This window comes from Leishmania infantum, chromosome 35 (genome assembly GCF_000002875.2).
Source record: "Leishmania infantum JPCM5 genome chromosome 35".
Classification (NCBI taxonomy): domain Eukaryota; phylum Euglenozoa; class Kinetoplastea; order Trypanosomatida; family Trypanosomatidae; genus Leishmania; species Leishmania infantum.
The window spans coordinates 1,207,660-1,233,275 of record NC_009419.2 but is presented as its reverse complement, the minus strand read 5'-3'; the positions used below and the strand labels follow the sequence as shown (position 1 = coordinate 1,233,275).

The following is a 25,616-nucleotide window of genomic DNA, read 5'->3' as shown; positions in this document are numbered from 1 at the left end:
TAGCTCTCTCTTTTTCTCTCTCGTCGTGTTTGCCCGGTCGCTGCCCTTTCTTTTCCCGCCGCCACTTTGCCGAAAGCACTGCTCCGACTTATCACGTCTGCACAGCGGCCGCTAACTCATTCCGTCGGCTACTTGCGTCTCTCCACCAGCTATGACCAGCGTCTTCACCTATGGTGCCTATGGCCCCAACCCCATGGCTAAGAAGTACGGCGAGATGGCCGTGAAGTCGTCGAAGTGCGGATCGAAGAACTTTGTGTACACCAAGGCGCACGATGATCCGCATAGCTTCCCGCGGCACCACCATCGCCAGGGCGACAACCCCGTGCGGCTCTCCTTCACGTGGGCTCGCTGGCGGTGGATAGTGCATGACTTTCGCATGTTCGGCCTCTTTGGCGCTCTGCGGAGGCACTACTACATCGGTGAGGCCTGGCGCCGCAAGGATGAGAAGATCTTTGTCGGAAAGGACGAGAACGGCAACAAGTACTGGCAGAGCCGTCGTGCACAAGGTACGTACTTTGTACGCATACTCGAGCCGGTTGATCCGCACTGGTTCCGCGGCCAGTCTCCACACGCAGCCAGCCCGATGTGGCTGAAGTGGATGCAGGGTGGCGCCGCGCACACTCCGGCGCAGATGAAGGCGCGTGGTGAGTGGGGGTACAACTCTCGTCTTGGAATCCCCATGCCGTTCAACATCAAGTACAACGAGTGGTCGCCGCTCAACGCCGGCAACATCTACACACGCGATCCGATGTGGGTAGCCACGACGGGTCTCCTCGTCAATCCGGAACGCCGCGCACTGCAGGAGGCGGGCTTCTCGCGGTGGATGTGGCAGAAGGGCCTGCCGGTCTACATGCCCTTTTGCGGTGTGCATGACTACTCGGATGAGCTGGTGGAGGAGTTCTACCGTGGCCAGTGGGCCTTTGGCCACGAGAGCAAAGGTAACGATCATGATGAGTGGCGCAACTAATCGGTACAAGTGGACGGCCACGCAGGCGGCAGTGTGTGTGTGTGTGTGTGTACTTGTCTGCTCTGCGTGTTTTTCTTTTTGAAGAAAAAGACAAGGTGCGGCTTGCCCATTATCGCACGTAGGTCCTCCTCCCCCTCCCTCCCTCTTTGCTGTTTCGGTGCCGTAGAAGATGTGCCTCCTGTTCCCGCGTCGCTGGCTCTTAACATCTCGGATGCGGTCCTCTGGTGTTTCTGCTGTATTTTCTTTGCTTGCTCCTTCCGGCCCAATGGAGTGGCCTCGTGGACCGCGGTGTGCGAGCGTGATTTCTTCTTTCGGGCCGCATCACATGTGCGTTTTGCTTCTTTCACGGTGCTGTGTCCCACACCTCCTCACTTTCCATCCTTTCCTATCCGAGTGCTGCCGCCCGTGTTGAGGATCTCATGGAGCGGGCCATCTGTGTTGTTGTCTCGTGCGTCCACACGGCGAATGAGCACGTGCCGAAGAAAAAAAAGCAAAAGAGCAAGGGACACGCTCGCTCCAATAAGCGACGCATGATCCAGCAATCGAGAAGCGATCAATGACCATGGTTGGCGTGCTCGGTGGGTTTCTCACCTGCCGCTGTCTACTTGCTGATTAGCGCGGTGACGGCGGGCGTGAACATGTGTCCTCGTCACGAGCAACAAGAGAAAGCGAGGGGAGCCTATACCACTTTGGCGGCGCCGTGCTCGCCGACTTGCCAAAGCCGAATTCCTGCGACGCTACCCCTCACCACCCCACCCCTTTCGGCGACTGAGCGCTTTACTCGGGCTTTACTGACCTCTTCGTGCTTGTCGTGTTCTTTCCACCTTGTTCTCTCTGCTCGCATGTCCACTTCATCCCTTCGCCACCTCGTTTTGGGAAACTTCGATCAAGCATTCGTTTAGTCCGAAGGTGGAAGTGGCTTCTGCCTCGGAGCGGTAATACACCCGCTGTCGTTGTCGTGGTGGGCGCGTATGCCACTCCGTCTTTTCCCTGGATGGGCCCCATCGACTTCAAGGCCCAGGGCCCACTTAGGCAATGAGTCATTCGAGCGCACGGCAGCAGGGGGCGGGCGAGAAGGAAGAGATCAGGCGCATCAATCGTGAGTTGCAGCGCAACCTCATCTTGGAAACGGCCTTGATTGCCTTCGCCCTTGGTGTGCTGGCCTTGGCCGGCGTACTTCTCGCTGCACATGGATGGCACACGCACAACGACAGCCTATTCGCTCTTGGGCTGTATATTCTTGCTGTGCATATTGCCTTCCATGTCCTGGAGTTCCTTGTTGCCGCGTTCACTCGCCCTCACGACACCCACCCGGATGCCTTCATGGTGTTTCACTCGATACCGTACCTCATCGCGAGTGGAACTGCGCTGCTGGAATTTTTTGTGGAGGCATACGCCATCCCTGAGAGGTGGAAACTGGACCCCACTCGCCATACGCTGCTTGGTTTTTTCTTGCGAGTGAACTACACCTCGGCGCTGCTCTTCACATTTCTTGTCCTTGTTTTCTACGGCATCCGCGTCGTGTCAATGCTGCAGTGCGGCTCCAACTTTTCCCTCATGATTGAGCATGAGCGGCACTCCGGCCATCAGCTTGTAACGCATGGCCTGTACCGATATCTGCGCCACCCGGCCTACTTTGGATGGTTTTGGCGCACGTGTTGCGCGCAGTGGATTCTGGCAAACCCGGTCTCCGCCGTGGTCCACACGGGGGTAACCTGGTACTTCTTCCGGTCCCGCATCGCCTACGAGGAGGCCACGCTGCAGCGACCAGACTACTTTGGGGAGGCGTACAAGAGATACAAGGTGCGCACCATCGTCGGGATTCCGTTTTTGTAAGCAGCGTCTGCTTCATGAGGCTGTATACTCGCCGTGCATCGCGCCTTGGCGGAGCGTCAGAAAGGAGACTGAGGCCTGCGCCGCGCGTGTTGTGTGTGCGTGTGTACCTCTATGGAGCTCCTCTTGTGCTATGCCCTCACAACACTGACGCGTCGTAGTGCAGAGCCAAAACGCGCACCGATGAAGTCATAAAAAAACAAGATCAGTAGAGATAAATAAAAAAAAACAAGACACGGCGTAAACGTGCATTGATGTGATGTACCGCTGCTCATGCGACTTTCTACCCGGAGTTTTCACCTTCCGTGCGATCCTACCAAGTCTGCGGGGCGACCGCAGACATGCAGCTCACTAGCCACGCTATGAGCGCACTCCTCACTTTCATGGGCCTCCTGCCATGATGCACGTTTACGAGGCTCACCTGTACCGTGGCGCTTGTCTCTGCGTTGATGTATTTTTGTCCCTCACCCCCTTTCTTGCTTTTCTTGTTCTACATGCGTTTTGCTATACTGTTTTTTGGTGCGAAGGTTGTTGCGCCGCCTTGTCCTTTTCTTTTGTTTTTCTCTGCCGGTGAGTCACAGATACGCACGCAAGCCCTCGGCGCGCCATTTCTGCCGCGGCAAGCTGTGACAGGGCGACCCCTACCCCACTTACACATTAGATCTAAAAACGCGCAAGCTGATCATATATATATATATTCTCTATGTACAGGCGCACACACGCATCGCGCGCAATGCACCCGATCTTCGACTACATCTTGTCTATTCACTACCTGCCGGCCGGGTCGTCGGTGCTGCTGTCATGCCTTGCGGCGGCGTGGGGGGTGGATTGGAAGACGTGCCTCATGATGACCTGTGTGGGCTCACTTGTGACGTGCGCCGCCTTCTACGTTCAGCCCTTGCAGTGCTTTTCCCCGCTCGGGGGAAAGTTCAACGTGGGCACGCGTGAGGTGTGTGGTGAGCGCGGTGCCATGAAGCCCCCTGTCACCATCGTCTACCCGACCACCAGCGGCACGCCGCGGAGCGGAATCCAGTACATTCCGTTTGGCGAGCGCGGTTACCTGGTTGGCATGGCCAGCTACAGTAAAGTTCCCTACGCACTGGTGAAAGACCTTTGCCTTCTGCGCAGGAAGATGCGACCCGACGCGGAGCCGGCGCCGCTCTTCCAGCACGATGGCATCCCACGCCCGATGATCGTGTTCAGCCACGGTCTTGCCGGATTTCCGCACTTGTACAGCACACTGCTGATGGACCTCGCTGCGCGCGGTGCCGTCGTGTTTGCCCTGTCGCACATGGACGGCAGCGCTGCTTTCTGCCGCGACGCCGGGAGGGAGATTCGCATTTCGCTGAACACCCAGGTAGGCTGGACCACGGAGGATCGCGCTCCGCAGCTAGAGGTTCGCATCCGAGAGACCCTCAACACAATCAAGCGCATCCGCAGCGGCGAGCTACTGCTCGCGCTCGGGTACGACAAGGAGACGGTGGACACGTACATCGCAAGGGAGCCGCGCGTTCACCTCGTTGGGCATTCGTTTGGCGGCGCGACATGCCTGGCGGCTGCCCTGAATGACACGCAAGACGCGAGTGAAAGGGGCGGCGTGAGCAGCGTCGCCAGCACTGTCGTCTACGACCCGTGGATGATCCCGCTGCGGAAGACGATGTTCTACGACAAGCTCACGGACAGGAAGCAACCGGTCCACTTCACCACACCAACGCTGCAGATCTTCTCTGAGGAGTGGGTGCGGAGCAAGGAGCAGCACGCGTTCTTTGAGGAGGTCAAGGCCATCGTCGATGCGCAGCCGCGCTCGACTGAGGAGAGCGCTCTTGTGGCAGCAGTCGACGCCAAGCTGAAGGTAATGAAGACGTCATGGTACACGATAAAGGACTACCGCGGCACTGGGCACTTGACGTGCACGGACGTCTCATTGTTCAGTCCGGTGCTGTACCGCGCCGCTTACATGACGGCGTCACCGAGAGGCTGCATTGTAGCGTTCGCAGCAGACACAATGCGGTTCATTGAAAAGGTCTCCGGCCCGTTGCCCCTCGACACCAAACTTCTCAACGACTCGGCGCTCGCCGCTGCGCTGAGGGGGTAAAGGTTGTTTGCCACTTCACACGCCGAGCCACCATAAGCTGTCTCCCTGTTTCCGGCCATGCCAGCAACGAGAGGCAGAGATGCAGAGAACCGTAGTCCACGAAAACAGCGATGCGAGTCCTCGCACGGTGGCAAGCTAGCTGGGTGATGAAAACAATGCGACTTCTGCTTTACGAGGGCTATTGAAGTGCTGCCAACTCTCTCTCCCTCATACACACGCAGAAACAGCGAGTTCTCTTGAGATCGCTTGACACACTCCCGAGGTGGTTTGCCTCTTTCTTTCCGTTTTAAGAGTGTGTGGGACTGTCGTGCGGCGCTACTGCACACCGCTGTCTTAACCGCGCGTCTCTTATTTCACCATGATGTCTCCCTACCCACCCATGCAGCTCATCGGTGCGCAGCGCAAAGGGGTGCTGCGCGACCGTTGCCGGCGTATGGCGCCAAACAAAAAAGCAAAAGTAAGTCGTCAAGCTCGTTCCTTTTACCGTTCTCTTTTTTTTTCTTCCGATGTTGCAGATGGGAGAATTCTGGCGTGGGTCCGCTATCGCTGCCGCTGGGCCAATAGACCATTCGCACACTATTCTGCTCTCGGCCAAGTCACTGTAGCGCGAAAGAGCAAGGATAAAGAATAAGCAAGTGAAACACCGTGCGCCAGTTTAGTCTGTATTCCTCCAGGGGCAAGAGTGGGCCTTAACCCTTGTGGCGGAATGCGCGACAGTCACCGAGAAGATAGCACATACACAACCGTCTGCTTGCGCCGCCTTCTTATTATTGAATGTCAAAACACATATTGAGAGACCCATGTCACGAGCCACCGCGCCAGATCACGGAATAGCGCGACTTGCAGCGGCTCTGGGCGCAGGAGCACGGCGCGCAGGCCGGGTCTCAGAGGGCCCTGCCCCGAGGCTGGCCCGCCTCCTCCTCGAGCTCGTGCGGCGTGCGCGGTGGCCGCCCCCTGTTACGCGGGCGACAGAGACGCCGTCGCCACTGCCCTGGAGCGCAGGACGCTGCAGGCGACCCTGCTTGGATCGAGGCATGCGCCCCAGCGGAGGCCCGTCTGGCGCACGAGGCGCGCGGCTCGATTTCGCGGCAGAGGGCGGTGCGCCCTAGACGACCAGAGTGTAGCCGTGGTGCCGCAGAGGTGGGTGAGCTGTGGTTGCGTGTGCGCTCATTCGTTGGCGTGTGCGTGGTAGAACAACACGCTGGAAGCAAGCGAGGATCCCTCTTCAACTGATTACCGGAGCGAAATGAATGCTTTCTTTTGCGACGTTATCTGGACTCTCTGCTGCTGCCCACGTATGCTCTTGCTATGCGCCTCACTCTGCTGGCCTTTGTTTCTTTTTTTTTTCTTCTGCCCTTCCTCCTTTCTATCAATCACCACTTCTTCACGCGTGCATCGTGACGAATCCGACATTACCCACACGCCCAGATATCTTTGATGTTTGCACTGCCAACCCATCGCACCTCTGCCTGTGGCTTTCTTGCCTCACATCGCTTCAGTTGCTGACTTCGACGTGACAAGTTTCATTCTCCTCCTGCGTTTTTGTGTTTTCTTTCACAAAAGAGCTCGACAAGTGCAAGGAAAATGCCGTCTCGTCGTATGCTGCACACCATGATTCGCGTCGGCGACCTCGACCGCTCCATCAAGTTCTACACGGAGCGTCTGGGCATGAAGGTGCTACGGAAGTGGGATGTTCCGCAGGACAAGTATACCCTCGTCTTTCTTGGCTACGCACCCGAGATGAGCTCGACGGTTCTGGAGCTGACGTACAACTACGGTGTCACATCCTACAAACACGACGAAGCGTACGGTCATATTGCTATCGGGGTGGAGGACGTGAAGGAGCTGGTGGCTGACATGCGCAAGCATGACGTGCCGATCGACTACGAAGACGAGAGCGGCTTCATGGCATTCGTGGTCGACCCGGATGGGTATTACATTGAGCTGCTCAACGAGAAGATGATGATGGAGAAGGCGGAGGCGGATATGAAGGAGCAGGGCACTGCCTAAGGTCCCCAATTCTTTTTTTGCTGCGCTTCCTCCCTGTCTGCCTCGCTGACCACGATTCGTTCGCTCCGCCCTTCTGGCCTGGTGGTTGCCGCCGCTTGTGTCGGCCGTGCTCGACCTTTCTGCGCCACTAATGCATGTCTTCCGCCTTATGTGGTTGGCCTTCGCACACCCACCTGCCATGTGTTAGCGCTCTCTTCTGTCGCCGCGACAATCCTCTCTACCACCGTTTGCGGAGGAGTTTGGCCAACTGCTGTTTTCTCTCAAGGTGGAGGAGGAATCTCGGCCGGAGTGTGGCGTGGATGGTAATGGTTGAGGGGGCTTCGCTCCTTCTCCGTGACCTTTTCCTGCCCTCACCTCCTTCTTTCGATGATTGGTGCCGTCCCGAGCGTGCGCACGAAGATGGCCTGGCAGACCGTCTCGAGTACTCCACGCAGCTGACCAGGGGGGAGGGAGCCAGAGACGGACTGCTTAAATCTTTCGAACAATCTCTTGTGGCTCTCCAGCTTATCTTTGTTCTCCTCATGGAAACCGCGTCGCATGCACCACCGACGCCAGCATTCTTGCAGTATCAGCTACGGCGCAGCAGGCAACTTCTTGCACTGTTGAGCGACCTTTTCTTTCCTGCGTTCTCTTTTTCGCACGGGACGGGCTGCGGCTTATGCGCGCGTGCGTGTGCTGCGTAGCAATCCGGCTGTCGGCAAAGCAAAGCGGGGCGTGAGGGGACGGGCTATCGGGGAGCGACACGAATGCCACCCCGATGTTTCTGAAGTGGTGAGACCAGGCAGAGGTCGGGCGAGGGGAAAATGCCGCTTTCTTGTTTTGCTCGCTGCGGTCGAGCAGAACACCAAACGACAAACGCGATGCGGCACGCTACGATACAAGATGCCGCGCAGAAGGCACCCCGCAGCAAAAGATCATACATGGGGGCTGAAGAGACGACGGCAGACCCGCCTCGCACAGGCCCGCACCGGTACCTGTCTGTGCTTCGCATTCCTGCAGCGGCGGGTCGCCGGCAGTGGCGGCATGGGACGCATGTGGCGTGCTCTCAACTGCTGCGCTAGCGTTGCAGCACCCCGCCCACTCGCCAGACCCGGCACCTCCGCCTGTGTCGGCTATGAGAACGCTTGATCCGGCGCGGTGCCTCGTACGCTATGTGAGATTCACTGACTTTTCGAAGCAGACGACGTTGCGGGCCGTCATCTTGCACAACGCTGCGACACGCCTCACACACACGCTGCACCGGGGCTCCGCCGTCTGGTGTCCATCGCTGCCCCGCCCCAACCCTTCTCTGCATTCTCAGCGCGACAGGCTGGGGGCTCTGCGCGGGGCCGGCGCACAGGCGTGGCCCCCGGCCCGGCCCCCTCCGCCAGCCTCCTCTGCCCGGCCACAGCCCCGCGACTGTGAAGGGCGTGCGGGTGGAGAGGAGGCTGGAGCGTCTCCTGCCGCCGCCGGCGCAGGGCGGTATCCGGACTGTCGCGGCAGCATGCGGGCAAGCCATCCAGGCACGCCTCCCCTCCTCCTCCACCTCCCCCCAGGCAAGAACGCCGTCTTGACGCAGGCCGCGGGATGCCGCAAATGCGAGCACGGCGCGCAGGCGCCGTGGGGCACAGCCGGCACGGTGTACCACACCCAGGCACAGCATCCGGCGGTCAGCGGAGCGCGAGTGAGGGGCGCGAAGCGGCCCATGCCGATCACCCCCCTCCCCCGACGAGCATGCCTGCGAAGCATGCGGCACAGCCCGTCTGCATCCCGACGGGGCGGGCTGATGAGGCGCAGACGCCGGGAGCATGGCGAGAGCACCGCCGAGCCCTGCAGACTCCCACGCGACGAGTCGCCGCGCCGGATCACGGAATAGCGCGACTTGCAGCGGCTCTGGGCGCAGGAGCACGGCGCGCAGGCCGGGTCTCAGAGGGCCCTGCCCCGAGGCTGGCCCGCCTCCTCCTCGAGCTCGTGCGGCGTGCGCGGTGGCCGCCCCCTGTTACGCGGGCGACAGAGACGCCGTCGCCACTGCCCTGGAGCGCAGGACGCTGCAGGCGACCCTGCTTGGATCGAGGCATGCGCCCCAGCGGAGGCCCGTCTGGCGCACGAGGCGCGCGGCTCGATTTCGCGGCAGAGGGCGGTGCGCCCTAGACGACCAGAGTGTAGCCGTGGTGCCGCAGAGGTGGGTGAGCTGTGGTTGCGTGTGCGCTCATTCGTTGGCGTGTGCGTGGTAGAACAACACGCTGGTAGCAAGGAAAAACAAACACAACGCAGGTGTGCACATATATACTGTCAAAGGCTGTGCTTGAGAATGCCCTGGCGTCACGCCTCCTTAATTTTGGAGGTGACAAGAAAGGAGAGAAAGAGGAATGAAGGGTATGTGCTCTCGCTGGTGCTTGTGCTGATCTGTGGGGCCTTGGGCTCTTTGTTAACTCAACCCCTTCGAGGATCAGCATCACTGTGAACTGTAGGCGACTGCTGCCTTCGAAGACTAGGGAGGTAGAAGTATCGCATAGAAACACGGAAAAAAAATACGCACCCCCGTACAGTTCAAGGAGCGCGGGGCGTTTACACCATTCTTCGCGTGAGAGACGTCGGTCGTAGCATGGATTTGCGTACTAAAGGACTTTCACAGGCAATTGTTTCGCATCCGCTATGCGTCGGAGGCGAGGCGCACACTCGCCGTTCTTGTGTAAGACGCAACCCCGGCTGATTGAGGAGGAATCGTGCGGTCGCGTGAACTGCAGCGTCTCCTACGCCAAGCTCGGTGGAAGGATTTTGCACGCCTGGGGATTAGTGTAATGTGAAGACGCTGATAGCGCAGCTGTCCACCGAGGACGTTCCACCGAACCATGGGTGGAAGCACGGCTGCATGGTGTTTTTCTTCAATCCAGATAGGCACAAGAGTGAGCCAAACAACGAAAAGGTGATGCCGGGAGTGCTCAAGGCGCAAGATGCAGGAGCAGGAGCCACCTCCGGCGCGAAAGAGTAACAAACAAATCACTAGCAGCTGCTAAGGTTGAGTGCCATCAGTGACTCCCTCGTTGTGGTGCGCTGCGCGCTGCACCTTCTTTCCTCTCTCTATTGCGTATTCATTTGATTTGTGTCAACGGCTTCTGCGTCAACTGCCTGTGTCGCTCGGAGAACCCTCTCACCGCCGAGCAGACGCTGCTGGCCAGCTTTCCGCGCACGATTTCATGCACAGCGTTTGTGTGTGTGTTCTGAGGCGCGCGGATCGCCAACCAATCCAAACTGCACACTTGTTTGCCACCGTTGGAGAGAGGGGTTGAAGAGGAGGTCAGCGCTGATGTGATGTTCGGTTTTTCTCCCGTTAGCTTTCGCGTTCATCACGTTCACCCTCTCAATTAACAAAGGGCCACTAAAAGCGGGCAACACACCGAAGCTGCTTACACTCCACGCTTATGTTTTCTTGTCCTCATGGTTATGGGCTGGAATGCGTCTCTCTAGCAACGCGTGCACTCAACTCGTCCTCACCCCCTCTCCATTTGGCAGGATGGGAAAGGGTCTGACAGATGAAGCAGGCGACCTTCTCGCTGTGTGTACATGGACACGCACAAGCGGCATTGCCTTCGCGTCTCTTTTTCACGCTGGGCACCTCACATTGTAAGAGCGATTACTCCCACGTCCAAACTGCACTGCCTCGACTCTGCTTACCATCCATCTTCTCTGTCTTTCCGCTGCGCTGTCGTCGCCTTACGTATTGTCCTTCCTACTCCCTTTTCGCGGCCATTCGACTGATGGGTGTGCTTGCCGCACATACACAGATGGGGGCATCAGCATCTTTACACTGGACTGGCGGACGAAATGCGCGTGCGCCAGCGTACATCTTCAGTACAAGCACGAAGGGAACAAGCGTGCATACAGATTAGGTGAGGTCGTTGCCATGCTTGGGATTCAGTCGTGGTACACCGCATTGGCGGTTCCCACCATCGTCGTTGGCGTCTTCGTGGCCACTCGCAAGCGCCTAGCGTACCAGTGGAGAGAGGAGCTGATGGATCCGGATGGCACCGCGTACCCGACCATGACGGATGCCGACATGGAATTCTTTCGCCGCGTCGCACCGGCCAGTGCTGTGGCAGCGGCTGAGGCGGTCGCGGCACCGCTGCAGCGGCAGCGAGCCAAACCACAACACACACCTGCAGCCCATGCGGCAACAGAGGGGGCACACGGCGTCGCCCTCACGGCAAAGGAGAACATCGGGGTGTGCGTGCGAAGCAATGTTCTGCCCCCGGAGATGCGAAACGTTTTGCTTAACGAGGTTCAGCGCTGGTCGCAGACGCTCGGCAACACCGTGGATCCGCGCAAGATCCGCGCTGTTGAACGATCAGTGCAACTGGCGATCGCGAGGGAGGCGCTGGAAAGCGGCGAGGTGGACGCGCGCGCCTCGTCCAATCCCAGCGCAGGGTCGTCGACGCCGCTTGACTTTGGATTCCTGAAGCATACGCGGGTCATTGCGGACCATCCCGAGGACATCCAGCTCATGAAGGCACCGTGGGGCTCTGGAGACCGCATTCGCCTCGCGGAAATGCCGGCCTCTCTGCGCTACCTCGTTGAACGTACTCGGCAAACGTTCGAGGGTATAGGCCGGTTGAGGCACGTCTACATTGAGTACTCGCCGACAGGCAAGTTCTACCGAGCACCTCGACCGCCGAAGATGTATGATGGCCACGACTACGTTGTCATCCCACTTCGACGTGACCAGGGTGACACGGTTGTGACGATGAGCCCGGTGCTACGCTCGCGAGTGAGTGATTTGCGCGAGGTTGTGCACAACTCGTGGACCAATCGAGACGTGGATGTGCTGCTGCCGAGCGGGTGTATGCTGCGTGTGTATGGCACCGCGCGGTATGAGTGGGGATGGGGGATTCGACCGGGGCCCACGTGGTTTGGGAGTCGGCTGAATCCACTCAGTCCTGCAAAGGCGGCCAGATTGGACGTGGACCCTTGCGCTGGACTCTTGTACCGGTTGAGGCACAGACTACAGACGCACCTAGGGATGCAGCAGGCCTCTATAGCCCTCCACCCACCAAGCTGTAGTGCCCCGACCGACGCGGCGCTGGTCGTGCTGCACTATGAAGGGCCTCGCTCGTCCACAAAGCAGCGCTCCCTCTTGCTGGAGCCAGAGATCTGGACCTTTGGCCGCGCACCGTCTGTCGAGTCTTTTGAAACGTGGACCGAAGATCGCCCCACAGCCGACGCCGTTGGTGAGGAGGGTCTCCTATGGTTTATGACGCGCAACTACTTGGATATGCTCACGGTGAGCTAGCTGTACACCCCAAAGGATTTTCAGAACGTTAGTACGACGATGATAGCACGCTAGCGGCGAATATCGACGATCCCCCGTGGGTGGCGGCGGTTGGCTAGTACATATGCGCATTTTGTGTGAGAGCGCGTGTGCGAAGTCTGCAGAGAACTGGAAAAAAAAAGACTTTATTCCTGTCGCTCAATTTGTCTTCGAGCCGGTGGAGCGGCTGACGGCTGCCTGCGGCAACAGGGAAGAGAAATGGACCGCACTCCGCCAGGAGCGAAAGCTCCGCCGCGAATGAGCGGCCGTAAGGCGGAGGTGACACTGCAGTCGCCTCTGAACTGCTTCGCCCGTGTCTTCTATGGAGCACGTGCACAGGCAACGAAACACGGTCGACAAAAAAATGCGCGATGCTCTTCGCGCACTGCCCGAGCATTTTTTTGTGCGCTTTGCGTTGCGGTTCTTCTCGTCGCCTTGACTGTTGTCCTGTGCGCTACTCGATATCTCTGTCTGCCCCTTCATGCGCTTTCTTGCTTGCCTCAACACCAACGTCGATGCAGCTGGTGCTCGTCGTGGAAAACATATTCATCGCGACCACCCTCACACGCCTAACCCCCAACGTACGCACACACAGGTACTAATTCAACGGTTGAGTGCGCGAGCGTGTGTCTAGCAGGCGCACTCGACTGGAGCGGCGACCGCATAATCATTCCGTTTGTTCCGGCTTCTTCGTTTGGTTTCTGGTTAAGGTAAAGTCGCACCTTTCCCACCGCTGCCACAGCGGTAGCTCCAGCATATCCTTTTCTGGCTGGCAGCCGTTCACCACCGACTGGGCTTACGCTGCTCTCTAAAGCATCTTCTGTCCCTCTCACTGTGCACTGCTCTCTTCACCTTGTCTTTTGTCGGACCTTTCTCCGCGCTGTCTGAGCTCTGCACTCCTTTTCGCCGCAAAACACTTAAGCGAGCGCGCATACACTGAGGAAGTACGCTTCTCATCTCGAATCCTACTTTTTTTTTGTCTTTTTGTTTCTGCTCTTCCTCTGTGTCAACCGTCTTCGCATCGGTTTCACGGGAAGAAGTGTCGCGTGACTCTTGGCGGAGAGACAGAGAGGGTGGAGGGTGGGGGGTGGAGTGAAGCCGTCTTTCCTTTTTTTTCTCACCTCAAATCCCACCTCCTACGGCATTTTGTTTCTGTGCTTGTGTATATTGTCATTGCCGCTGTCGTCGTTGCTGCTGCGGGGTGTCTCTGACGTGCGCGCCTGGTTTCGTGCTTGCGCCGTTTTTCTTCGCCCTTTTGCTTGTGCTCTGTTGTTGTTTCGTGAGACCCTTGCCGGGCATTCTTTTCCCTTCGCTTCTCCTCTTATTGATCCGTTACCTGCCTCTCTCACCCCCTGCCTCTTGTGTGCATGTGCGTGTGCGTGCCTATATATCACCTCCCTTTTCGTTCTGTGGTGTGTTCGCGTTGCTTCTGCGTTTCTTTGCCACGCCCCTTCGAAGCCTAAAAGGACTACGGGGATCTCCCTCTTTCCCCTCTCTCGCTCTCCATTACACCCCCTTAGTTGTTTCCCCTGTGCGTGTGTATCGGACGACACGGCCAGTCTCATCGTCCATTGGCATTCACCTGAGCATCATTCCGCTTCAGCCCCCAGCTCGCTTCCCCATCCTCCGTTCTCGCCGAGTAAGAGTAACTTCTATAATCAGAAAGAGCGACTGAGAAAGCGTTGACAGAATTCATAAAACCAACAAAAAAGAGGGTCGAAAGAGAAGAGTGCGCGCGCAGTGTGCGAAGCGAAGTGGAGACGCGGACATATCCGCTGAAGCTGCTCTTCTTCTCTCGCCGTGTGCTCGCTTGCCCGTCTCTTCCTCGCTCTCTCCCTCTTTTTCCATCTCCTGCTTGGGTTTTTCCCCAGTATCTTTCCGCCCACACTTCTTTCGCTTTCCTCTATAAGGGCGTGCCACCATTGTGTGTGTGTGTGTGGGCTCGCTGTCGTCTTTGCTTCGTGCGTGTCTCTGCGTGCCGGTAGATCTGTGGAAAGGGGAGAAGGAAGTGTTGTCTGAAGCACGAGGAGACAACCCTGCGCCTATTACCATCTGAGACGCGATAAGGACGCTCCTTGTTGACCTTGCCACCGCACTGCTCTCTCTCTCTCTCTATTTGCCGTTTTTAAGCCGGCTCACAGAAAGATGAGGGCTTTTCAGCTTTACACCTGTGCTGCGTTCCGTGGGCTTGTGCGGAGTACTGTGGCTACACCAGCACGCACGATCTCGCAGAGCACGCCGTTGTCGTCGAGCACGCATGACGTCGATGGAAGCAGCAGCAGCGGTGGTGCCGCTAGTACCAGCCCGGCAAGGACTTCTTGGTCGCACGTGTCGTCACGCTTCTCCTCCTTTCCTGTGACCGGCGACTGCGCTGCCATTCTGAAGTATCCATACAAGGTAATCAGCACCGAGCAGGAACTGAAAGAAGCCGTTGGGGTGTTGCAGCGCAGTCGGCAGATCGCCATCGACGTCGAGGCTTTCTGCACCCCAGAGGCAATCAAGACGCCTCAGCTTGGTCGTGTCTCGCTTGTGCAGACCTGCAGTGACGTGGTACCCGTCGTGTTCTTGTTTGACGTTCTCTCTTTGTCAGTGCCGGTCTTCATGCAGGCTCTCCGGCCCGTGTTCCATGACGAGACAATTCGAAAGCTCTTCTTCGACTGCCGACGCGACATCGAAGCACTGAGCACGCAGATGGACTTGACCCCGAAGCGTGTGCTGGATTTGCAGCTCCTTTTTACCGCCCTGCAGTGGAAGCTGCGCAGCGTGAACCGGCGATCTGGCATGACGTACGTGCTTAAGAGCGTCGCCGGTATCCACCGGCAGGAGGGCGACTCTGCCGTGCAGACAGCCATGATGGTTGGCGACCGCCCTGTTTGGGATACGCGACCGCTTCCGGAGCACTTCCTCGAGTACGCCGCCGACGATGTTCGGCACATCCACCTCCTCTCCACGTACTTTCCGTCTCTGACGCAGCAGGTGTCGGAGGCAGCGGTGGAGCGGCTGACGGCGCAATACGTCGAGCACTACGGCATCGGACATGCGGTGACAGAAGAGGCCGACGCCCAGCCAGCTCAGGTGAACACGGCCTGGCTGGAGCGGTACATCGGGCCCGGCGGGGTCTGCAGTTTCTGTGGTAGCAAGGGGCACACGGAGACGGAGTGCTTCCGCAAGCTGAACGGCAACATGCGCTGCTCCTTCTGCGGCGGTACGGGCCACACGGCGCGTAATTGCTTCCAGAAGCACCCCGAGCTGCTCAAGTGCGACCGCTGCGGCCAGCTAGGGCACAGTACCGCCAACTGCTTCCGTGCGAACCCGTGCAAGCACTGCGGAGGCAACCACCGAAGTGAGAACTGCCACTACCGCGCGCATATTGCGAATGCGTGAGCTGCCTCCGAGAGGCAGAGAGTCGCATCATTGCAAGACGCAAGGCAGCACGGGTGTGTGGAGGCGCGTGCCAGCTTTTTTTTTTACAGAGAGGCTGAGCGCGTACCTTGTCCCGGAAGCGTTCTTTTCTGTGTTGCGGCACGATTCCCCTCCCGTCATAATACGATGTAGCAGATGAACTCCGTTCAAGCTGTATCTGCTCGCGATGACTGGTTGTGATCACCACCGCCGGCCTGCTTTTCTTTTTTTTCTTTGTTTTGTATACCTTGCTTGACAGTGTTTGACCTGTCTCATTCTGGCACAGAAGGAAGTCAACCTGCCACGGGGACAAAGCCCCAAGGGGAAGGGGAAGGAAGGGCGATGGTGGTTGATGGCGGGTGCGCAGACGGACTTGAGCGGTGCGTGGGCAGCGGTGAGCGCCGTCAAGGGCTTTCTTTCCACCCCATCTCGTTTGTCCTCTCGGTTTCTCCTCTCCACGTTCTCCGTTCTCTCAACACTCTCGGGAAGTCTTATCCCACTCCGGCAATCTCGAGCATGCACTTTTTTCAGTTTGTCTTTTCCTTATAATCTTGCACTTTCGGGCTGAGGGGTGCATGATCATGGTGATGGTACAAAGGGTGCGAGGGTTGGTGTAGTTCCTGTGAGGAAGGGAGACGGACATATACACTCCGACGTCATGCCTGCGCTTCTTTCTCGTACTCACTTGTCGCACATCCACATAGACGTTCCAGAAAAAGAAAATCAGACGGCTGTCTTCTGCTCAAATCAAGCAGCGGCAGGACGGTCGAGGGTGATTGTGTCAACGCGTGTCTGTGCGGAACTGTCCCTGTGGTTGGATGGAGGGCAGAAACATCTCCCTCCCTTCCCCCTGCGCCTTTCTCACCCCTTACGAAGAGGTGAGGCTGGGCAGCGCATTTGCTGGTCTCCGTATTTCTCGTGAAGTTGGGCAGCCCCTCCGCTTGCTTCTGTTGGCCTACACAGTATGGCCTTCTCCCCCTTCCGAGTCCCACTCACACCCCGCACGACTCGTGTGGGCGCACTTGTGCTTTGATCGCCGCTAGTGAGTTGGTTCGGATAGCGTACGTGGAGGATATGAGACGACTGTAGATCTCTCTCTGACATGCAAGCAACCAGCTCAGTGTGAGCAGCATCTCTTGCTGGACGGCTGCTGCTCGTGTACTGCTAAAGCTTCACTGTGCACTCTCACCCGTGATGTGCAGCAGCGTACTTGCCGCGATATGCGACAAAAAAAAGAAGGAGGAAAACAGTCTCCTTTCCTCCGTTATCTTGAGAAGAAGCAGAGGAGCGAAAATCAAAGCACGCCGAACCGGATGCCCGCTTCACCGTGCATAAGATGTGAAATTGCTCTGCGCCAACTCTGAACCCTCTTACCCGTGTCTAACACTCTCCATTCGGCTCTCTCCCTCTTGCGTCGCCGAGTGTCACTCCATGATTTCGCTGCACGGCACAAAAGAAAACAACCGCGAAAAAGGCCTTTTTTGTTGTTTTTCTCCCCTCTCTCCCTCTCACCCCCAGGTCCTCAGCGATTGAAGCGTCTCATACGTACGCGCACACGCATACACACACATACCCAAATTCAGCAACAGGTCACACCGCACACGCCCCAGTGGGTTTTTGTGTGTCAGCGTCCCTGTTGCGCCCAGCCTGCCAGCACATCAGCAACAGCCGCAGCGGCAGCGGTCTTCACGCCGACATATTCGCTCCCGTGCATCCATCGCTCTTTTTTTGGACGAAGTCGCCCCACCCTCCCTCCCTTCTCTCACACGCAGGCACACACCTCCTCATTTCTCGTCTCCTCTCGATTGTTCCTCCTCCCTTCTTTGTTTCTCTCTCCCTCTCTGTCTCGTCTCACTCAGTTCCTTTTTCTTTGCGTTATTGATAGCTTGAATCTAAGCGTGTTCTCGTGCACTTTTTATCTGCGTGTGTGTGTGCGCGCGCACGCGCTGCCGTTGCCACTATCACAGACGCGCACCGCCGTTTGCCACGCGTGTGTGTGTGTGCTGCGTGTGACGGCTAAGGCTGTTTTTTCTTTTTTTTTGCTTTTCTGGTAAGAGGAGGAGGATACGGCAGCCCTCTACGGTTTAGATATTGCCGGGGCTGAACGGCGACACGGTGGCGAGACGCATGGTGGTTTCACACCGACAGAAACCAAAGGAGACCACTCGACAAAGGAGGGAGAGAGAAGGACAGAACGCGACGCGCTTCTGAGTCGTGGCCGCTTCTCGCATCTGGCGTTCTCGCCTTTCACAAGATTCACATCAACGTCTATTTTACCCCCCCCCCTCTCCTCGCGCTGTTTGGACCCGCTGTGCGGTCGCTTAGAAAGACGCCGACGTGTACACTCTCTCGTCGCGATCTCTCTCTGGATTTCTATAGAGCCTTGCCATTGGCCATGCTCCGCTATCTCTCCGCGTCGACCGCGCGCAGAGCTTGCGCCTGGAGTGCGGGCGCGTCGCTTTCTGCCGCACCTGGCGCCGCCAGCACCTTCTGTTCCTCCACAACCCCTGCCCGTTTGTACTCGAGTGGCAACAAGGACTACTACAAGATGCTCGGCGTCGACCGAAACGCCGACTTGAAGGAGATTAAGAAAGCTTACCGGAAGCGCGCGTTGGAGACCCACCCTGATCAAGGCGGTAACAAGGAGGAATTTGCAGAGGTGGCCGAGGCCTACGAGGTGCTTAGTAACCCCGAGAAGAGGAAGGTGTACGACCAGTACGGATCCGAGGCGGCCACGAACCCGAGCATGGGCGGCGCAGGCATGGGTGGCTTTGGCGCCGGTGGCCGCTCTGCTGAGGACATCTTTGCCGAGTTTTTCCGCGGGGGAATGGGTGGGATGGGCGGGTTTGGCGACATGTTTGGCGGCGGCCCCGGTGGCCGTCAGGGGACGCCCACACTCCAGCCGCTGGAGGTGCGGACGCGGTTGACGCTGGAAGACGTGTACAAGGGCGTGACCAAGACGATGCGCGTGAACCGCCCGCAGGTGTGCGCGGATTGCACTGGCTTCGGCACCAAAAGCAAGACCGAGAAACCTAAGTGCACCCAGTGCAACGGCTCCGGGCACGTTGTGCAACAGCACCGGATGGGTCCCGGCATGGTGCAGCAGACGATCTCTGAGTGCCCGCGGTGCCGCGGCACCGGTACCGTGGCGAAACCGGAGGACCAATGCCACAAGTGTCACGGCAAGGGCTACCGCACCGTATCGCAGGACGTCACCATTGAAATCCCAGCCGGGGTGCCGTCGAATGTGACACTTGTAGTGCGCGGCGAGGGCGGCACGATCCCTGGCGCGCCGCCAGCGGACATGCACTTGCACGTCGAGCTAAGTCCTCACCGTGTCTTTCAGCGTCGCGGCAACGACCTCATTGTTAACAAGGACGTGACGCTGCAGGAGGCGCTTCTGGGGTTGCACATGCCGCTGAAGTTGCTCGACGGCCGCACCGTCAACGTGGAAACATCGGCCGATCAGATTTTGAAGCCAGAAGGGGTTATCAAGGTTACGGGAGAGGGCTTGCCTGGCACCTCCGGCGAGCGCGGTGATGTCTATATCTTCACGCACCTCAAGATGCCCAACAAGCTGAGCGATGAGCAGAAGGCGCACATCAAGAAGGCGTTCGGCAAACCTGAAAAGGACGCTGACGCGTCGCCCGGCAACACTGTGAGGGCACGGGTGTTGCGCGAGTCTCGCGAGCAGCTGGAGGAGCAGAAGCGTAGCCTGTGGGCCTCGCAAGAGAGTGGTGGCTACAGCGGCGGCGGCGGTGGCAACTCTCGCCGCCCGGCGGGAAGCACGCATGGTAGTGGCGCGCAGCAGGTGGAGTGTGCGACGCAGTAGTGACCTTTTTTTCCTCCTTGTTTGCACGAGTCTTTCAGAAGGTCCTCCGTTTCGAGACCAGTGACGAAGGGAGGATGACAGTGAGGGAGTGAGACTGAGAAGCGCAACAGCGTACCCATGGCGCTCTCCACTCGAAGAGTAACGGGCAATAGGCGGAATGGCTTGTTTGTGTGAGTGTCTGGCACACTTGGCTTATGCCTACCGTTCCCGGCCGGTGCTGCCGTGCACTGGGGGTTCTCTTCTCCGCTTTCATTGACATCTTTGCTGTGGGCGATTCCGTTCCCCTTCGCCATCACTTACACGCCCGCTGCCTCTGTGTGCACGTGCGCGGTTGGCTGCGCGTCCGCTCGGACGCAATCGTGCCCTCTGCGTGTCAGGGGCTCCAGGTCTCGTGTTCTCTTTGCTCGTCACGTCTGTGACAGCGAACGGTGTAATCCATCGCTGCGTTCCCATTTCTGTCATCGTTTTTAACGCGTTGTGGGTGTTGCGTGCGCCTGTTTTTGGTCGCTGTTCTTCTTGACGCCTTTTGTTTTGGGTGGTTTCTTCTGTTCTCTCCCGTTTCCTTTCCTGTTCTCTCTTCCAAAATCCTGCAAAGGACAAGGCCTGCCACATGCGTATCTACCGCTTACTCGCCACCACGACAGACCTTCACATCTATTACCTAAGCATCTTCTCGTAATGTGCAGAAAAAAGGAGCCAAAAACAAAGGCAGCGAAGCCACGTGAGCGCGCTTGTGTGTGTGTGTGTGTGTGTGCGGGTGCGGGTGCGGTTCGCCGGCATGTAGCCGAATCATAGGGAAGGGGGAGGGGTATGAGAGAGAGGATGACAGATCCAGTGACAGAGGAGCCGGGTGGTGTCCCGGCCGCCTTCTCCCCCTCCCTCGTCTGCGGTCATACCCTCCCCCCACCCCCCAGCTGAGGCGCGAACTGGGGGTGTGGCTTTCCTTTTCTGAGACATGGTCTTGATGTGGTTGTGCGCGGAGAGGTAAAATGTGCTGGTGCTTCTCCGCCTGCCTCGCACTACACACAACTTTTGTTTCATTTCTTTCCTCCTCTTTCTTTGACAAGCCCGCTCAACTGCTCGCAGTGCTGTAGTGCAGCGCTCTGCGGGCGCCATCGAATATCTCTGCCTTATGGACCACCTCCGTCCTTTCTCTGGCCCCGCACCTCTTCCCTCTTGCCGAGCTCCCTCTCTGGTTTCCGTCGCACCCCGTCCTCTGACAAAGGGGAAAAGTGGGAGGAGAGGGTAAAGGCACCCATATTCAGTTCTGCGCTGAGGCTCTCGGTGCGGTGTGCCGCAGCGTCGCGACGGGCGATGGCGTCCACCTGAAGGGTCGACAAAAGCGGTGTAGATGCGACACCACCTGCTCGCTCGTGCCGCAGCTCGACGTTGCTCACTGAGTATGCATCTCCCGGACGTCTTCTTAGTCGGCGCAAAGGTCTTCTGCAGGTGCACTTCTCGGGCCCGTCTGGTCTCTGTCAATTTCTTTGTCGAGGTGTTCGTGATTGCGAGTGGAAGTGTACGCAGTGAAGCTGATGCTGCTGACGCACGGGCTTGATTCCACAGTGAGCAACGGCGTCAACGGTACAAAAGCCTCCGAGGCGGTGAGGAAACCGTCCGCAAGCTCTGCCCTTTCGGTCCCGATGACGACGACTGGGACCTGCACATGCTTTTCGTCGTCTGCCACCGCGGTTCCGAGCAAAGTGCTCTGGGGTGTCCCTTGCAAGAGATGCTTACTGGCTTGTTGGTCGCCGTTGCGCATGTGCGACGACCCTCCGGCCACGCGGGTGACGACTCGGTGGCCGGCTGACTTGCTGCACAGCAAGCCCAAGAAGTCAAGCCTGTATGTGCCGGTGAGTCAGGGGATGGAGGCTGCAATCTTTGTCACGCGTGGGAAGATCCTGCAGCCTCGACCAGGTAGTGAGGGCAAGCACACAGGACCCCGTCGCCACCGGCGGCAGCCAGTGCGGCCACCCCCGCGCTGAAGGACGACAAGCGTAAAGGGACAGAAAAGCGGATCGTCTGCAGGGACGCAGAGGTGGGTTCGGCTCAGACGGGTGATGCCGGTACAAGTCACTTTGCCTCATCACACGAACGTCAGCCGCGGCGGGCGCCGCGCATTCATCGGCGGCGGCGACGCCAACGGAGTGGTTCGCAACTTTGCAAGCGACTACGATGCCCGCCACAGTTGCCACCAAGCGTCCTCTCGTGTTGGCCGACACATAGAGGAATGACAGAACTCACTGCCGACGGCGCACCTGGATTTGACTGTGTGAACCATCGCAAGCGTTTGTGGCCGCCTCTTCGAGTGGGAACGGATCCCCTTATCGGGGGCGTCCACGACTGCGTCAGGCGAAGTAGTAGAGTCGCCGGCTCAGTGGGAAGAGAAGCACGGTCTCAACGCCGCCGGGGGCCATGAGCTGCGCCAGAACACTGGAGTGGCGCTAGCAGAGCCGTGTCGTGCCTGCATGCATCTCCGACCTCATCTGCGTGAGCTATAATGTCAAGTCGCTCACATATGACGTGCACATCTTCAAGGGGGCCATGTGCGTGTCGAGTGTATACACCTTTGACTTTGTGTTATGGTGCCGTTCTCGTCGCAACCGTGCTGCACCTCCATTCCCTCGCGCTCTCTGCCTTTGCGTGACTTTCTGATACTTCCTCTCGATCTCTCCGGCACTGGAAAGCCCACGTACGGCCGCGCTCCGCCGTCCTTCTTTGCTAAGATGCGTGGGACACAGCACACGGCCGCGCCGGCCTCAAGGTCTCGCCGCTCGCGGAAGAAAGTCATGCACAAGGCTCACGCGTTGAGCTGCGTCGCTGCAGGTGTTTCCAACCCCTTTTCGTGTGCCGCACACTTTTCTTTGGATTGCCCGCTCGGCAGGTGTCTGGCGCTACGGTGATCAGGATCAAATCCTGCCCGGTGACACTGAGACGTCCGGCTTGAAAGTCATAAAGCAGCAGCCACACGGCGCGCTGCTCACTGCACTTGAGGCATCGAGGGCTGCACCACGCGATGGTTCAGGATGGAAAGGGAGCGGCTCGCGTGTCAGTGAGCGATTTCGGCGATACCGTTGTGCCGTTAACTGCCGATGTCGGGTCTTGTTCTCTTCGTCGCGCCACTCTCCGCAGCGGTGGAGCTGCCGGCCCATGCTCAGCAGCGCCACGTCGCATTCGAGTTTTACCTCACGTTCCTCATGATGGAAGCTCGAAATCTCGATGGGATACCAGCGTCGCTTGCGGAAAAAAAAATGCGCACAGAAACAGCGAGCTGGACTGGCTTGCTGACAGCGATGACCAGTGCGCATTTTCTGCCCCGGGCACCAGTGGCCCAGTCGCAAAAGGTATGAGTGCAGCCTTTCCCGGTGAGACAAAGTGTTAAGTGGGCGGCCTAAGTATTCGCGCAGCCACTGTCTGCACGCATTCCCGCGAACGCGCTCATCGACAGTGCCATGAGGTGTCTCATCGACGCACAGGGAAAAGGCGGTGGCTGAGCCCAGTGAGACCTCACAAGACACAGATGAGAGTCCAGGTCACTCGCAAAAAAAAAAGAAAACGCTAAGTTCTCTCTAGTGGGCTCACGATATGAAGCGCCCTCGAGCAGCAGGTTCTCTGCTAGCGGTGAGTGAGAACAACACACGTGTGCGCCTGCCTCTATGAGGGTGCCTCTACCGCGTGGCGTAGTTAGAGATGGAGGCGCGTTGGCCGTCCCAGTCGCACGGCTGCTCGCCTACTTCACCAATCACGCAAAACGCAGTGAAAAAAAAAACGACCACTGCCAGGCAGTGGTGTTCCTTCCCTTCCCCTCCCCTTCTCTTCGTACTCATGCAAAAGAAGTAGTGTTTTGTGCGAGAGCGGACTCAGTCGCAAGAACGTAACGGATATCATCTATTGGTGCCCTGCCTCCGCGCAACCGCGAATCGGTGTTCTTCACCGTCGTGGTACAGGCGGATACGGCTCTCCGTCCATCGCCTCCTTCCTGCCACCGCAGCTTTCCAGACACCAACGCGGAGAGCTGGACGGGCGAAAATAAGGGATACTCGATCGCGTACAGGTATCAGGGATATGTTGACTCCCCGACTTGAGCGCACCCTTTGCTGAATCTTTGCTTGCCATGCTTCTCCTCTCCGAACACACACACACACACACACACGCAGAGATAGATGGAGCGTAGCTTCGCACTGGAGGGCCTGAGATCATCATCATCATGTTCAAAGCCAGCGGGACACTCGCAGCGCTTCTCCCTTCGCTGAGGTTTGGCGTGAACAAGACGGACTTTTTCACGAGTCTGTGGAGCAAGCCCCAGACGCGTGATGAGCGGGTGAAGGAGTACGTGCCAGAGGTGCTGGAGGAGAGTTTCGAGCAGCAGCGCGCGGTGCTGGAGGAGAGCACGTCGCGCGATATTATTGTCGAGCTGGGCAACAAGATCCTGCAGGAGATCGACAGCAAGAGCCCCACTCCGAGTATCGCACCACACCTCAACAAGCTGTTGCTTGAATACGGCGTAAAGGACGTGATTGCGCAGCGGCCCCTGAGCTACCTGTTGTACCCCAACTCCTCCGCGCTATCGGCTGGTGAGCAGGCACATGAGCTCGTGTCTAGTTTTCCAGACAACTTCCGTGCGATGATTGAAGAGGTGGAGCGCAATGGCTGCTCCGCCAAAACAGTTGTCCACGCGTCTGCCGCGCCAGAAGTCCATGTGCCCAAGGCAGCATCTTCGGTAGCAGCGGTGGGTCACGAGGCCATGTCAAGCGTGCAAGTTGCTGATGGCACGTCGGCGTCCGGAGAGGAGGTGGCGCCCACTGAACCTGGTGGACGGACCCCTGGCGACAGCGAGGCGTCCTCGCCGTCGCAGCCGCGTGCAGACGGTGTGATTATGGCATCCAAGGACGAATATGAGCCGATGGATATCACAATGTTCGTTAAAGTGGCTGCAGGCATGGCCATGGCGAACCTGCACTGCGGCGACATGCGTAACGCCGTTCGCTGCGTTGATGCCGGAATCTCCCACGCCAAAGAGGCATCGCGTCTCGGCGGGCTGCTGGCACTAAAAGCGGGTTTGCTCGTGCGTCAGAAGAAGTTTGCGGAGGCGGCTGAGTGTGCAAAGTTGGCGGTCGAAGCCTCTGGAAATGTACAGGGTTACCTTCATGGCGCCTACGCGCTGCACAAGCTGGACCGTCCGGAGGAGGCGGTGGCGCTGCTCGAGCGGGGGCGCGAGGACCACCCCATGAACACGCAGTTCGAGGCCCAGATCGAGGCCATTCAAAGGGAGCTCAAGCTCGCGCTCCCGGCATCTTTCTCTTCTTCATCGGCAAGCAAGGACGCAGTTCAAGAAGCGCTTCCTGCTAAGTGATCCTCCGCCAAGCGTAGCATGTGCGTCAGCGTTTGTGTGTGCATGTGTGTGTGTGGAAAGGTGTGGGGGTGAGAAAGGGAGGATAGACCCTTGCCAAGGTAAGACCCCCTCCCCTCCTGTCTTCTATTCCCTCACGCTAGCGGAAGCGCTGTGAAACGTGCATCTCCCCGTGAGCCTGTTCACAGGTCCTCTGGTTTGCTTGTCAATGTGGGCACGGTGGCGCTTGCGTCGCCGTGGTGTTGTGATGGTCGACGTATCACCCCCTACACCAAAAAAAAAGCGCATGATGCAGAGCTGTCGGCATGGAAGATGTTTTTTCGACCATGTCCTTCTCCACTCACTTCACCCCGCTTCCTGAGCACCACGAGTAGAGAGGGAGAAACTGGTGCGCGACTTCTCCCCTTTATCGGTGCATGCGCTGCCTGTCATTGGTTGTTTCACGTACCAGCAGTACCAAAAAATAAAAACAAAAAAAAACGCATACCACGTCGATGTGACACTGAAGTCAACCATGATCCCGCGCGCTTGTACCGTTCACGGCGGCTCTCTGTTCTTTCGCCTTCGCCTTTCATCCCCTTCCACCCCCTCCCCCCTCACCATCTCTGCGCGAAGAAAAAAAGTACATGCCCTTGCGCGAGGTGGGCTTATCTTGATCGTCCTTCACGAACGACACAAAAACGGCAAGAGAATCGGCACAGAAGCATCTGCCGTCACTGTGAGCACAAACGAAGAGGGGCTACGAACCAAGAAGGGCAAGAGGTGTGAGGGCGGCATAGGCGGCGAGCGAACCAATCACGGCGGAAAAGGGCACCCTCCGCAGCATAGGCTTTTCCAGTGGCA

At 58.2% G+C, this 25,616-nt stretch overlaps 8 protein-coding genes across 8 annotated transcripts; all 8 read left to right on the top strand.

Moving 5' to 3' along the window:
* Positions 1–151: 151 nt before the first annotated feature.
* LINJ_35_3090 (conserved hypothetical protein) lies at positions 152–967 on the top strand (the record flags this gene model as incomplete). The annotated part of the gene is made up of 1 exon (XM_001469074.1): positions 152–967. The coding sequence occupies one exon, from the start codon at positions 152–154 to the stop codon at positions 965–967; it is 816 nt and encodes a 271-aa protein (XP_001469111.1).
* Positions 968–2,002: 1,035 nt separating this feature from the next.
* Positions 2,003–2,803, top strand: LINJ_35_3080 (putative prenyl protein specific carboxyl methyltransferase; the record flags this gene model as incomplete). Its single annotated transcript, XM_001469073.1, has 1 exon — positions 2,003–2,803. One exon carries the CDS (start codon positions 2,003–2,005, stop codon positions 2,801–2,803), a length of 801 nt encoding a protein of 266 aa, XP_001469110.1.
* Positions 2,804–3,533: 730 nt separating this feature from the next.
* Positions 3,534–4,895, top strand: LINJ_35_3070 (putative phospholipase A1; the record flags this gene model as incomplete). Its single annotated transcript, XM_001469072.1, has 1 exon — positions 3,534–4,895. One exon carries the CDS (start codon positions 3,534–3,536, stop codon positions 4,893–4,895), a length of 1,362 nt encoding a protein of 453 aa, XP_001469109.1.
* Positions 4,896–6,494: 1,599 nt separating this feature from the next.
* GLO1 (glyoxalase I) lies at positions 6,495–6,905 on the top strand (the record flags this gene model as incomplete). Its single annotated transcript, XM_001469071.1, has 1 exon — positions 6,495–6,905. The coding sequence occupies one exon, from the start codon at positions 6,495–6,497 to the stop codon at positions 6,903–6,905; it is 411 nt and encodes a 136-aa protein (XP_001469108.1).
* A 3,883-nt stretch (positions 6,906–10,788) lies between these two features.
* On the top strand, positions 10,789–12,171 carry LINJ_35_3050 (conserved hypothetical protein; the record flags this gene model as incomplete). Its single annotated transcript, XM_001469070.1, has 1 exon — positions 10,789–12,171. The coding sequence occupies one exon, from the start codon at positions 10,789–10,791 to the stop codon at positions 12,169–12,171; it is 1,383 nt and encodes a 460-aa protein (XP_001469107.1).
* A 2,163-nt stretch (positions 12,172–14,334) lies between these two features.
* Positions 14,335–15,573, top strand: LINJ_35_3040 (conserved hypothetical protein; the record flags this gene model as incomplete). The annotated part of the gene is made up of 1 exon (XM_001469069.1): positions 14,335–15,573. The coding sequence occupies one exon, from the start codon at positions 14,335–14,337 to the stop codon at positions 15,571–15,573; it is 1,239 nt and encodes a 412-aa protein (XP_001469106.1).
* A 2,413-nt stretch (positions 15,574–17,986) lies between these two features.
* Positions 17,987–19,423, top strand: LINJ_35_3030 (putative chaperone protein DNAj; the record flags this gene model as incomplete). The annotated part of the gene is made up of 1 exon (XM_001469068.1): positions 17,987–19,423. One exon carries the CDS (start codon positions 17,987–17,989, stop codon positions 19,421–19,423), a length of 1,437 nt encoding a protein of 478 aa, XP_001469105.1.
* Positions 19,424–23,630: 4,207 nt separating this feature from the next.
* On the top strand, positions 23,631–24,776 carry LINJ_35_3020 (conserved hypothetical protein; the record flags this gene model as incomplete). The annotated part of the gene is made up of 1 exon (XM_001469067.1): positions 23,631–24,776. The coding sequence occupies one exon, from the start codon at positions 23,631–23,633 to the stop codon at positions 24,774–24,776; it is 1,146 nt and encodes a 381-aa protein (XP_001469104.1).
* Positions 24,777–25,616: the final 840 nt, after the last annotated feature.